We start from the raw sequence: 11,990 nt of genomic DNA, 5'->3' as shown, positions 1-11,990 counted from the left end.
TTGATAGAACGATGAGCTGTATGAGCGAATTAGCGGCTGGCTAGATCATGCGGTCCATATAGATGAAAACACTCCAGCTCTAAAAGTATTCGACGCAATATCCACCGGGGGAAGTAAAGGAAAAGGAAGACTTCCACTCCGTTGGAAAAATCAGGTGGAATTTTCTGACCTGACTGGCGCGCTGTTATTAACTCGGGTATAATCGCATAAGCGGTGTCTACGCCAATAAAGAAAAAGATTAGGGTGCGGCAGTTTTCCCGGGAAGAGTGAGGGGAGGCTTTACTCATTTAACCAATATTCAAAGATGGAAATAGAAATAGAACCTAAACAGTAAAAACACCCTTAAGCTTCTCTTTGATGCTTACTTTCGGAGCAAGAGGTTCGCCGAAGAAATTTCTCTTGGAATACTTCAAGAAGATTCACAGTCTTTGCCGACCTTCAGGATAAGTAGCACAAGACTTGGATGGTTTAACAACGTACCAGCCTAGCTACAACATGCTGTCAAATTGCTGCAGCTTACTGTTAGCTATCTATGCGAACTGCTTCAGACTAGAGTTACCAGGTCATGACCAAAGAACCTTTTTTCTTTTGTACTAAAAGCGCTTATGAAGCTGATTGATTGGTACGTAAGGAGGCGCTGTCTCACAGCGCAACACTCTCATAATATGATGGTATGACTAGAGGAAGCCGGTTTGAAACAGGAGGAACCAAAAAATTTTACCTGGAATCTTACAACAAGATAGTTTTCAAAATCACAAACAATAATTGAATTAAAATTTGAAAAATTGCTGAATTCACAGAGAATCAATAAGAATCAAGATAGCAAACCAAATTTCAATGAATAACGACAGCTTTTTCTCCCGATAGTTTCGAGTGAGCCACTTCTAGGCAGTTGGGCCAGCGAAAGTGAAGTTACTTGCTATGACCATTTTGTAAATCGTTCTTAAAATGTTGTTGGAGCCAAAGTGAACCAAGGGAGTCACGTCGTGAGTACCCCTGGTTAAAAAAATTTAAAGCGATTGACAAGTTGACTTTAGTTGAATTTGTTAAATTTTTTTTTTTGTTTTTTTTTACAACATTGTTTTATGTAAAAATCAGTAATGTCAAATAAATGAGGATATTTTTCAGTGACGTCTACTCGAAAATATTTTCTGCAATGTTGTCCATTTTACACAAAAAAGGAAAATATTTATGGAACCTTTATAACCATCATTTTTAAATAAGATAAGGCCAATTAAAATTTGCGTAATTGTTAAATAGTAAGAAACAATCAAAATTGTACGATTTTGAGTGACATTTCATCTATTTAACTCTATAGTTATCGTTTTAGGTTTTACAGACAACCATTAGATGAACAAAACGATTATATTAATGCTTTTGATAAATCTTTTCTCTTAAGTCTCAACTAAACTAGTTTAACTGTTTCAAAATAAGCGGACAATTATTAAGTTAGTTACTGTTATTTCAAAGAACACTGTATCTAAAGAGGTGTAGGTACAATATCATGCTTCCAGAAAAAAGGTTTTTAAAATCTATTAGATTTTCAGTAATTTGAAATTGTCTATACAAAATGCTACTCTTAAAAGGAAAAACAGAAGAAATGATACTCGTATGTCTGCATATTAGAAATATATTATATTCGAACATGGCGAAAACTAAAATAGCTTTAGTAACCGCCTTGGTACCTGAGTGACGGGATAACGACATATCTGTCGTGCGCGAGTTTTGGTTCTTCGAGCGGAGGAGAAAATAAAAATGCCGACGAAGTTATTTCTGTGACATTATATTTTATTCTCTCTGTTTTTTACAAATTATTTTCTGCTTATATAACTACTAAAGTGATTATAATTTTCTTAATCTATTTCTTTGTTTTTCCATTTTCTTATTATTGGAGGAAATACAATATTTGTTAAATATAATCTTATTTTCTATTGAATGCAAACAAACATGATTGTGTGGTTTACCCGATAATGTCTGAGTTTTCCTTACAGTCAATAAGGACCAAAACATGTTTGTATGCATTTGCATTATTTTCTTTTGTTCTAGTCATGTTTACTTGCTTTTCTTTAATCTTTTATTTTGACCAATTTACAATATTTTGTTGTGTGGTGTCTGGTTGGGGTGATAGTGTTCACCAAGTGCTGAACACAATGCTCGCGACACAACATGACAGCACGACAGTGAACTGAAAACGGTGTCGTGAAGCCTACTACATGAACATTTGTAAGAAGCAGCAACAACACAATGGCCGACATGTACACAAAACAACGCAGCTGTCCATTTTGTATGTACACAATTTCGTTGTGGCCATACTAATTCTTTTCACTTCAATGAAATTTTAATATTTTGTTCAAAGTGAAATTTTTTATGCAAAAAATAAGTAAATAGGTAAATATTTTTGCTTTAAATTATCAATTGTTATTACAAATGATATAATAGAGCTATTTTATGCTTTTATTTGTAAAATAACGTCAAGTTTGTTAGAGCTGTGAATAATTTTACATTTTACATATTAGTGGCATCACCACTCTACCTCCTCTTTCTATCTTCCATTCGACTGTCAACTCTACTGTCGTCCCACTGTCGTTGGCAAATATAGGAAAATATTGGAGTTAGCGAGAACGACAACTGTCGGCCTGTCCATAAGAACGTGTGTATCTTAATATTTGACAGATGTAGTTTGCAGTCTGCCGCGAGCATTGTGGTCAGCACTCCAGTGAACTGCAACGAGTAATAAATTTTTGTTTATACTTAAGTACTGATCCGTTACTCTGTCTGATTCTGTCAGTTCAGTTCATGTACACGAAGTGAACTGTTTGTCTTCAAATCAGCGATAGAGAACAACTTTGTGTCACTAGCGATCAGCTTATACCTGATTTGTTTATGAACGTTCGTATCAGCAGAAAATACCCGAAGTGATGTAAACTCATGCTTTAATATTTGAAATGATCGACAGCGTTCGGTTTGTATATAATCCCCTAAACACTGATTTACTTTAGTGCACTTTTGTTCTATTTCAAATACATATGTTTGTTTATACTTGACACGTCGCGACGACAGAGTAAAAATAAAGCAGTGGTCGGCATTTCTTAGCACAATTGTGCAAACTAACTTCACACGTACGCTTAAGCGCTGAACACATAGAGAACGACAACTGCAAACGACATTTGTCAAATATTAAAAATACACACGTTCTTATGGACACAGGTTTTTTGACAGCTCCACGACTACACGACTGCGGGCCGACAGTTGTCGCTCTCGCTAACTTCAATATCCTCCTATTTTTGCCAACGACAGTAGGACGACAGTAGAGTTGACAGTAGAATGGAAGATAGAATGAGGAGGTAGAGTGGTAATGCCACTAATATGTAAAATGTAAAATTATTCACAGCTCTAACAAACTTGACGTTATTTTACAAATAAAAGCATTGAATAGCTCTATTATAGCTCTATTATATCATTTGTAATAACAATTGATAATTTAAAGCAAAAATATTTACCTATTTACTTATTTTTTGCATAAAAAATTTCACTTTTAACAAAATATTAAAATTTCATTGAAGTGAAAGGAATTAGTATGGCCACAACGAAATTGTGTACATGTTTTCAGTTCACTGTCGTGCTGCTGCAGTCTGTCGCGCTGTATGTGTTCAGCACTTTACGCTCTATCGTTCAGTCGTTGACGAGCCAGCAACGAATTAACATCACGTAAGACTATAGCGCAAAACCAAATATGCCCTGCGAGAAATAAAAGTCTTTTAAAGATAATAGGGAATATATCCTTAAAATACATTTTGTTAATTTTCATTAAACTATTAATTATTTAGATTGGATGCTTAATTTTAATTCCAATTTCTCACTGGGATACTTTTTTTTCGTGCTCACCAACACAGTGACAGATCCTCTCATGCCGACCACTGAAATAAAGATACTGTTTTTTTTTGTCACTCCTACGTCGCAATGTGTCGCTCTCACAGTTTGCTCTATGCTTCAACTTTAAATTACAATGATATGATATATGATTTTGCAACGATCAAAGCTAGAAAAGTGCATCTTTAAGTTCTATCACTATTTTTAAGAAAGATATAAGCCAAAAGATATAAGACAAATTCAAAGACTGAAGAGTATTCGAGTAAAAATTTATATTTTTCATTGAGTGTACAACTCTTTATCTTTTATAATAAATTAAAAAAAAAAAAACAAAAAATGTGTTGAAGTATTTTTCTGACTATTAAAAAAGAGCGAAAATCGTTTTGCCGCCCCCAAGACGTTGCGCCCGGGGCGACGGCCTCCTCCTCGAACGATGCATGTCTTCAACGATCTCCCGACCGTCTTTGAAGGCTATGTAACTAACTGAGTTTATAGCAATCAAAATAAGTTAATATAATACCAAATTTGAGTGTAAACCATTCACGATTTCGTCGAACAATGAAGTTGAACACCTTCGCTACATTTTTTTATTATCTTACAACAAGTTGCTACAGAGTAAAATAGTTTGGTTAGTTTTGTTCACCTAACGGTTGCTTGAATCACTTAAAACTAAACAAGATACATATAGGGTTATGTTTAAATGATCCAGATGACAAGACAGGTTGAAATCCGGGTGACTGTCCATCCGTCTATGCAAGCTGAAACTTGAGTAAAAATTTAGATATCTTAATGAAATGTGTAGCAAACATACTATTTCTTTGCCAAAAGGTAAAGACGACTACGTAAATGGCAACGTATAAAGTACCATCAATAAGCCGTAAATTAAGACACAGAACTTAAATTTGGTACAAGGAATCACATATAATGGTTTTGTTAAAAACTTCTAACAGTGTGATAAATCAATAACAAAATGCATCAGGGAAAATAAATGTTACATCCAAGATGACACAAAGAGCGCTTTCATAATTGGACAATGTGCGCAGCATCGCCCACTTTCAAGAGAATTACATTTCTCGTGATCTGCTCGACCGATTTCAACCAAATTCCTTTAACTCCCATGTACTTAATACATTATAAAGACTGTCAAACCTCCTGGTGACTTTATACCTCAAATAAAGGCCAATATGTGAGTTATTTATCTCAATGAAAATGAGAAATCAATTATACCTAATCAATATCCAAAGGATGGAGCCATGTGTAGAAGTTCACGCAAGTGAGGAAAGTTTTCTGAGCGCATATGACTTAAACAACTCACGACTTCCGGTCTTAGAACAAGTATCCTCTGAGAACCAAAAAAAAATCCATTTGAACGCGAGCTAAAGTGAGAAGGCGAACCATTTCTACTCAAGCTTGTGCGCTGATGTCCTCTCTAGTGAAAATGCTGATATCACCGCTGCCTAAGAAATGCGATGGGCGGGATAAGGACTGAGGCGAGTAGGTCCTGGTGGAATTTACTACAGAGGTCATATAAAGAAGTGAAATTTCCGTCAAATTGAAGTTCTTCAACATATCGCTGATATACCAGTAGTGAATTTAATTTGGTCCATCTTCTGAACACCATATTTCTTTAAAACTGTCAATCTTCTTTAAAACCATATCATTAAATATTAGATCTTTTTGATAGTGGAAGGAGAAGGCTCAGAAGTTCCGTTTTACGTGTAGTCCGTCCACATGTCGTCAGTTTTAAATGTTGTCATTTTTTAGAGCACGGATGACGAACTAAGTTGGACGTCTGAACATTGGAGTACTCTAATACCTTTTAGCAAGGGCGGCAATAAACAAAACCTTTCACTACAGATTCATTCGGTTATATGATTTCTAATAAAACACGATCCTTCCAGAGGATTAGATTCAAAGCAATTTTATATATACTTGTATGTAACTCTTACACTGACCGTCATTTTCGGCATATGGTTTGTTAGAAAAACGAAAATCATTATACATATGTAGCATATGGGAGTTATAATATACTATGTAAAACCAAAAATCTTTTGATGACAAAGCTTTTGTTTAAAAACTGGTTTAATGAACAAGTGAAGGTAACGCACTTACATACATACATATATTGCTAGACAATGCAAACTGCTATTCACATTCATTAGTAGATCTTAATAAGGACATATTTGAATTATCGTAAAAGATTCGTCCAATTCAGAAAATAACTTAAAAGAACTTTTCCTTGAAATACGTAAACGGAATTGTCCTTAACTAATGTTTCAACAAAATTCTGTTTGACGAAAAAAAGGACACAGGACTCATATCTCTATCTCTTTCTTGCTATTCTGCGTCCTAAGAACTCAACCGAAATAAAAGTGATTAAAAAGTTACTTCTAACCTTACCCCAAATGGGACTCGAACCCACAATCTTCGGCTTAGGAGGCCGACGCCTTATCCATTAGGCCACTGGGGCGAACCACATATATTGACAATATTCGCGAACTTAACCACGTCAGCGGCGCTTTGAATATTGTTTCTGTTTATGGTTCTTAACCATATTAATTCGCTCTTTTCAAACTACTTACACCAGAGAACGTACTTTACGTTCTCTGCTTACACAGCCGACATTTGTAACTTTTGCAGTAGATGTCGCGTCAATTCAAACACGTTAGGTGCATGTCCATTATATGAAAAATTATGGGAACTAACTCAGACGGGATATTAAAGCTTAGAAAAAAAAACATATTTCTATATATAGTTTAGTAACATTAATTTAATAAGACCAAAATATAAATTTAAGCCCACAGAATAAATTCTATCCCTCGGGACTCGCTGAATTTTTGGCGATATATTAGTTTAAAGCAATATGGCAACCACAAGTGTTTGATTTGACATATTTACCAAGTGTTGTCCCTTTCAAAAATTTTTTAACACAATGTTTATGCAGAATTTGTTACTGTAAATATATTTGAGTTTTATTTTTGAGCAAATTGTAATTGCTAACTAGTTTTGAAATTATTTATTTGTACCATCTTGCCTTAGAATAACATGGGATAACAGGAACAGGTAATAAATTAGAGTGAGAAAAATGTATTGGGGAAAAAATTTTGTATCTTACAGCATTACTTGTTACTTGTGTCATTAAAAGAATGGAGATGTTGTGTATAACGTGCGGTGCTTCTACCAATAAGTACAAGTGTCCAAAATGTTTAGAAGCATAGTAAGAATAAATATTTTACTCACAAATATCTCTATCTACATATGTATAAGTATTTTCTTCCGTTTTTAAATTAAAGTTGCTCGCTTCCCTGTTACAAAGAACACCAAAAAGTACTATGTCAGCGAACTCAAAAAACAGATGATAAATTCGTTGAAGATGTACGGCATAAGGAACCCACTCTGCATGAACCTTTCAGTACTGAAGACACGGTACCACGTAACAAACTGGAACTTTTAAGTAATACATTCGAAGCAACTATAATGTTTGGATTTATTAATACGAATTTTATTTATTACAATAGAGGACTGTAAACCATTAGAGAACTTGCTTTATAATTTACACCTGCGAAAATTACTTTCTGAGATAGATGTTGCTCCTAATGCTTGGAAAGCTATGAAGGCAGCAATGCAAGAACCACTTTTTTTAGAATTCGCTGATGAATGCTTGAAAATTGTTGAACCACAGAATGCACTTGATTAAGAAATATATTACCTATTACTTACATTAAAGACGTACTTAATTTAACTATTTTTTAGATTTATTCGTTATAAGTCATCATAATTCCGAATGAATTGTGGTCTTTCTTGCCAGTGTATAACGTAATCGAATAGTTCCAGAGGCGGCTCGCATTGGTCTAATTCAATAGCCAAACCAAAGTATCGTTGACGAAGTAAATGCGCGGCCGATTTTGGCTGGCGTTGACGTGTAAATATTCCTTTCTTATTACCTCCAACGCGTGTGTATGCTAAAAATGTAAATCCATTTCCACAATATATACATATATATATAATATATAAATTCAATGTTTCTCACATACTTTGTGCAGTTTTGAAATCAGCAAAATTCCATACAAATTCTCCAATAAACCACTTTTGAGATCTTAGGTTGTCGAACGCTTTGAAGTGCTTGCTGAGTAGTGAAAGCTGGTAATCCTCCGACCAAATATATGCTGGAAGCTGATGGCATTTAAAATCGAAAATTACCAAATATATTGTTCTTACTAAATTTAATTAAATTTGAGTTATCTTATTCTTAACTTACAAAATGCAATCCTTCATAAGTATCTGCCCCATACTCTGTCATTATAACAGTTTTATTGTGCATTACATGCCACAGTGTTGCTTCCTCCACTACATGTTTAGTAATCATATCCAATTGTCCAGCGTTTTGGTACCATGCGTTATATCTATTAAAACTTATTATATCCAAATATTGTCCCTATTTTCGAATCATCGTATATTACTTTGGAATCAAGTGATTAATACAAATTTTACCAATTTGTCTTTTTTTGCCTCAATATTTAAAGCGGCCGTGATGGGTCTCGTAGGATCCAATGACTTGGTATAATTTGATAGAATTCTGTAAAAAAATACAATATTATAGTAAACAAATGATGTACAACAGCAATTCAAGAAAGTAATTACTTAAAATATTTATCCGCCTGGGCATTACCGGAACGAGGTTCATTTGCAATAGACCACATAATAACGCTGGCATGATTACGATCTCGATGTATTAGTTGTTCAATCGAGAATTTATGATTTTGTAATAACAATGGTTCAAAAATGCTACAATAATAAGTACATATACATATTTTATGTTGTAGACAAAACATAATTACTGATATGTTAGTATCTTATAAATAGATTAAAATAAATACTCTGTATTAACGCCAGCACATTCATCTATGACCATAATGCCAAACTCATCAGCGAATTGCATTGATTCCTCCGAATAAGGATAATGTGAGGTACGATAAGCATTTGCTCCAATCCATTTTATCAAATTAAAATCCCTCGTCAGTAAGGCATAGTCAAATCCTTTTCCTCGTATCTAAAATCATAAAAATAAAAGAGAGAACATTTCGAATTTAGGTCTTACGTCAGAGTCCTCGTGTCTCCCGAAGCCTCGTAAATAAATCGGAGCATCGTTTAAAAGAAATGTTGAATTATTCCATTTTAATGTGCGAATGCCGACTTTCAGACGATATACATCAAGCAGAGATTCATCAACAGCATGCAAATACAATTCCATAGTATATAAATACCCGGGTTCGGGGTTCATCAAATATGGCCACCAGGGCATAACGTCTTTTATTACAATCGTGCCATTTAACGTTGTTTTAGAAACACTATGAGCCACTATTTCACCTTCTTTATTGCGCATTTGCACATGGATATAAAGAGGTTCTATTGGAGGGTCATAAACAACAGCTTTTCTTTCATTCCCATTTACGATTACTTCATAATGAACAAGCCCTATACAGCATCATTTTATTAATTAAATTGTTTAATAGTAACTACGTATGTTCATTATTTAACGCTTACCTATATGATTCTCAATCAAATCTGTTGACACCTTAATATCTTCAATGTAAACAGCAGGGGTGGTATAAAGATGAACAGTTCGGTGTATACCAGCATAATTGAAGAAATCAAATGTATACCGTTGAATCATAACCTTACCATTATCACTAAAATACTCAAAATGAAATATGTTCCAAAAGATTTAAAATAAACTTCTACTTTATATTACCTTTCTTCCTCAACTATCGTTCCCTGTGGAATTGTTGAATTTACAAGCGTATTGTCGCAAATTAAAGTTAACCTGTTTTCAGCACCAAAATTCACGTAATTAGTTATTTCCGACTCGAACGGTAAATGCCCAATAGAATGTGACATTACTTTTTCCCCATTAATCCACTAAAAACAAGTATACGAAAAATATAATAACAAAATAACAAATACTGCGGCATTTAGTGTTTAAGGTATAAAATAAAATAAAATGTTTCGATAACAAATTATGCTTTTTGGAAAACTACACCCCTATTTTATGGTAGTTAACACATTTCGATTTAATATAATAGCAGGGTATACGGTTAAATTACTTTTATAACTTACAACAATAGCTGCATAATGAACGCTTCCAAAACGTAGCCAAATGCGTTGATCCATGTTCCAGGAATGTGGTATAAAAAATTTTGTTTCGTACCACACTGTTCCAATATGATCGCGTAATTTACTATCGACACTAATATCATTATAACTTGAAGGTACTGGCATAGGGCGGGTGGGTCTCACCTTGATTCATACATGTTAAATACAAAATCAAAATTAATAGTTATCTTGTAAATTGATGTTTACCTTGTCTAAATCAGCTTTGAACCAACAATCGCGCACACCCTTCATGGGATCATTAACGTCTGATGGCAAAAATCGCCATATGCCATCCAGGGTTCGTACTTCACGCGACTCAGATTCCCGTGGATAAAGGAGACCACGAGTTGAAGCAGTATCATGCAACCACATATAATTGAAAGATTTACCTTTGTTGTCTATATTACTGCTTTTGTTTGCTGGTAAATACTGTACTTTCACATCGGTTATTCCGAGAGAATGATCGATACTTCCAAAAATTGCAAATAAAAGGTTCAGAAACCTAATGTACGTTCTCACTATAATCATGCTTACAATATTGTTTTACTAGTCAATGATTCTCAACTAATTTTTTATAAATTTAACTTCGGAGATATTCGACTTGCTTGCATCTGAATAAATCCTTTGTTCTTGCAGAATATTTCTTTTGTAAACAAATATCAGCTGATAAGCACAACATACATACATCCACACATTTAATTCCTTTTTATCATTCACTTTATTGGCAATTACGTTTTCAATTTAACATTATTCTATTCATTCCATTAAAAAATTTCGATATGAACTAGTAAATTAAGTTTATTTTACGAATCAACAAAAGTGTTTACGTTCTTGTTTTCAATTTACATGCTGTTGGCACGATTCCGATTACTTTGGCGGTCGGGTAAAAACACGAATTTCGGTATAAATGGGGTATGTACAGATAGTGGAGCTTCTAGGGAGGGGGAATATGCAAAAATAATGTTGCTGACACTTATATTTTTTAAAATATTACCGGTTAAAAATTCAAAAATTTGTATTAATAACACTTAATATTTCACATTTTTCAGTTTGTATAAGTTAACACATTAGTATGTTAGTCTGCCCACTGTAGCGTTCTTAGACCTACTCCACGCCAGCCAGTAAGCGCGGGAATAGTCCGCGTCCGTATTTTCCCATCAACTGGCAAACATCAGCGCGGTGTCAGCGATTCACCTGTTGTCTAAACAACAACAACAACAGCATCAGGTGCAGTAGTAGCAGTAATGCCAAAATTGTGCCAAGTGTAAGAAAGTCAGGCTGGGCTTTTATTTTTTAGTTTCAGTTGTAATCCAGACTTTAACAACAGCACATAATGCTGAATAAATAATTTACACTATAAAAGTTGTAATTCGGATTTTAACAACAGCACATATTGCTGAATAAATAATTCATATTATAAAAGTTTAACTTGGTTTTAATAATAAACAAACTCTAAACAACGGCACATGGTGCTGAGAAGTAATTTAAACAAAACCTGAACAACAACACATAATGCTGAGGATTAATTGGCGCCCAATACGGATAGGACCAACCCAGACGAAACCATATCAAGGAGAATTATCAGAATGATCTAAAATATTTTCACGTAAGTACTCAGTGATCGATATAATAAAAAAAGAATAAATAAAGTCTTGAATATATAAAAAAAGTATTGTAGCGCTAAATTAGTAAATTTTCTCAAGTGTAGACAAAATTTTTAAGTAGCCCATAGGGCTAAATTGTTTGTGTGTTTAAATCTTCTTCTTCTTTACTGGCGTGAAAACCGCTTACGCGGTTATAGCCGAGTTATGATTTCATCATCAGCATACGCAGGGGCTGTACACTCTTATAGAAGTTTGTACCTTCTCGGTTTAGTTCCGTAGCTCGAATTATTTTCTCCAGAAGAAGGTTGAAGAAGTCATACGAAAGAGAATCGCTTTGTCTGAAACCTCGTTAGGCATCAAACG

At 34.2% G+C, this 11,990-nt stretch overlaps 2 protein-coding genes, 1 long non-coding RNA gene and 1 other non-coding gene across 5 annotated transcripts; 2 read left to right on the top strand and 2 right to left on the bottom strand.

Moving 5' to 3' along the window:
- Window positions 1-6,267: 6,267 nt before the first annotated feature.
- Trnar-ccu lies at window positions 6,268-6,340 on the bottom strand. Its single transcript has one exon. It is a non-coding gene; the product is annotated as a tRNA-Arg (tRNA).
- Window positions 6,341-6,787: 447 nt separating this feature from the next.
- Window positions 6,788-7,596, top strand: LOC120770994 (zinc finger HIT domain-containing protein 3). Of its 2 annotated transcripts, XM_040098740.1 has the most exons (5): window positions 6,788-6,825; window positions 6,910-6,933; window positions 7,016-7,087; window positions 7,164-7,324; window positions 7,389-7,596. In XM_040098740.1, the coding sequence occupies exons 1-5, from the start codon at window positions 6,803-6,805 to the stop codon at window positions 7,565-7,567; spliced, it is 459 nt and encodes a 152-aa protein (XP_039954674.1). In that variant the 5' UTR covers window positions 6,788-6,802; the 3' UTR covers window positions 7,568-7,596. The 2 variants fall into 2 exon arrangements, with proteins under 2 accessions (XP_039954674.1, XP_039954675.1); XM_040098741.1 differs by lacking the exon at window positions 6,788-6,825 and having other exon boundaries at window positions 6,832-6,933; window positions 6,988-7,087.
- Window positions 7,597-7,603: 7 nt separating this feature from the next.
- LOC120770993 (beta-glucuronidase-like) lies at window positions 7,604-10,733 on the bottom strand. The gene is made up of 11 exons (XM_040098739.1): window positions 10,231-10,733; window positions 9,988-10,167; window positions 9,623-9,789; window positions 9,415-9,560; window positions 8,969-9,345; window positions 8,748-8,920; window positions 8,512-8,655; window positions 8,362-8,446; window positions 8,129-8,305; window positions 7,905-8,043; window positions 7,604-7,832 (listed from the first exon to the last, which is right to left on the bottom strand). The coding sequence occupies exons 1-11, from the start codon at window positions 10,549-10,551 to the stop codon at window positions 7,633-7,635; spliced, it is 2,109 nt and encodes a 702-aa protein (XP_039954673.1). The 5' UTR covers window positions 10,552-10,733; the 3' UTR covers window positions 7,604-7,632.
- On the top strand, window positions 7,748-8,097 carry LOC120770995. Its single transcript, XR_005704946.1, has 2 exons — window positions 7,748-7,840; window positions 7,914-8,097. It is a non-coding gene; the product is annotated as an uncharacterized LOC120770995 (long non-coding RNA).
- Window positions 10,734-11,990: the final 1,257 nt, after the last annotated feature.

Source organism: Bactrocera tryoni, chromosome 3, assembly GCF_016617805.1.
Source record: "Bactrocera tryoni isolate S06 chromosome 3, CSIRO_BtryS06_freeze2, whole genome shotgun sequence".
Taxonomy (NCBI): Eukaryota; Metazoa; Arthropoda; class Insecta; order Diptera; family Tephritidae; genus Bactrocera; species Bactrocera tryoni.
This window is presented reverse-complemented; position numbering and strand designations above follow the sequence as displayed.

Coding starts and splice junctions, on each gene's coding strand:
- LOC120770994 (XM_040098740.1), top strand. CDS start 6,803: ATGTTTATGCAGAATTTGTTACT. Junction 6,934..7,015: donor ACATGGGATAACAGGAACAG/GTAATAAATTAG, acceptor TGTCATTAAAAG/AATGGAGATGTTGTGTATAA. Junction 7,088..7,163: donor CCAAAATGTTTAGAAGCATA/GTAAGAATAAAT, acceptor TTTAAATTAAAG/TTGCTCGCTTCCCTGTTACA.
- LOC120770993 (XM_040098739.1), bottom strand. CDS start 10,551: ATGATTATAGTGAGAACGTACATTAGGTTTCTGAACCTTTTATTTGCA. Junction 9,346..9,414: donor TTTGATTGAGAATCATATAG/GTAAGCGTTAAA, acceptor GATGCTGTATAG/GGCTTGTTCATTATGAAGTA. Junction 8,044..8,128: donor CTTATGAAGGATTGCATTTT/GTAAGTTAAGAA, acceptor AAATGCCATCAG/CTTCCAGCATATATTTGGTC.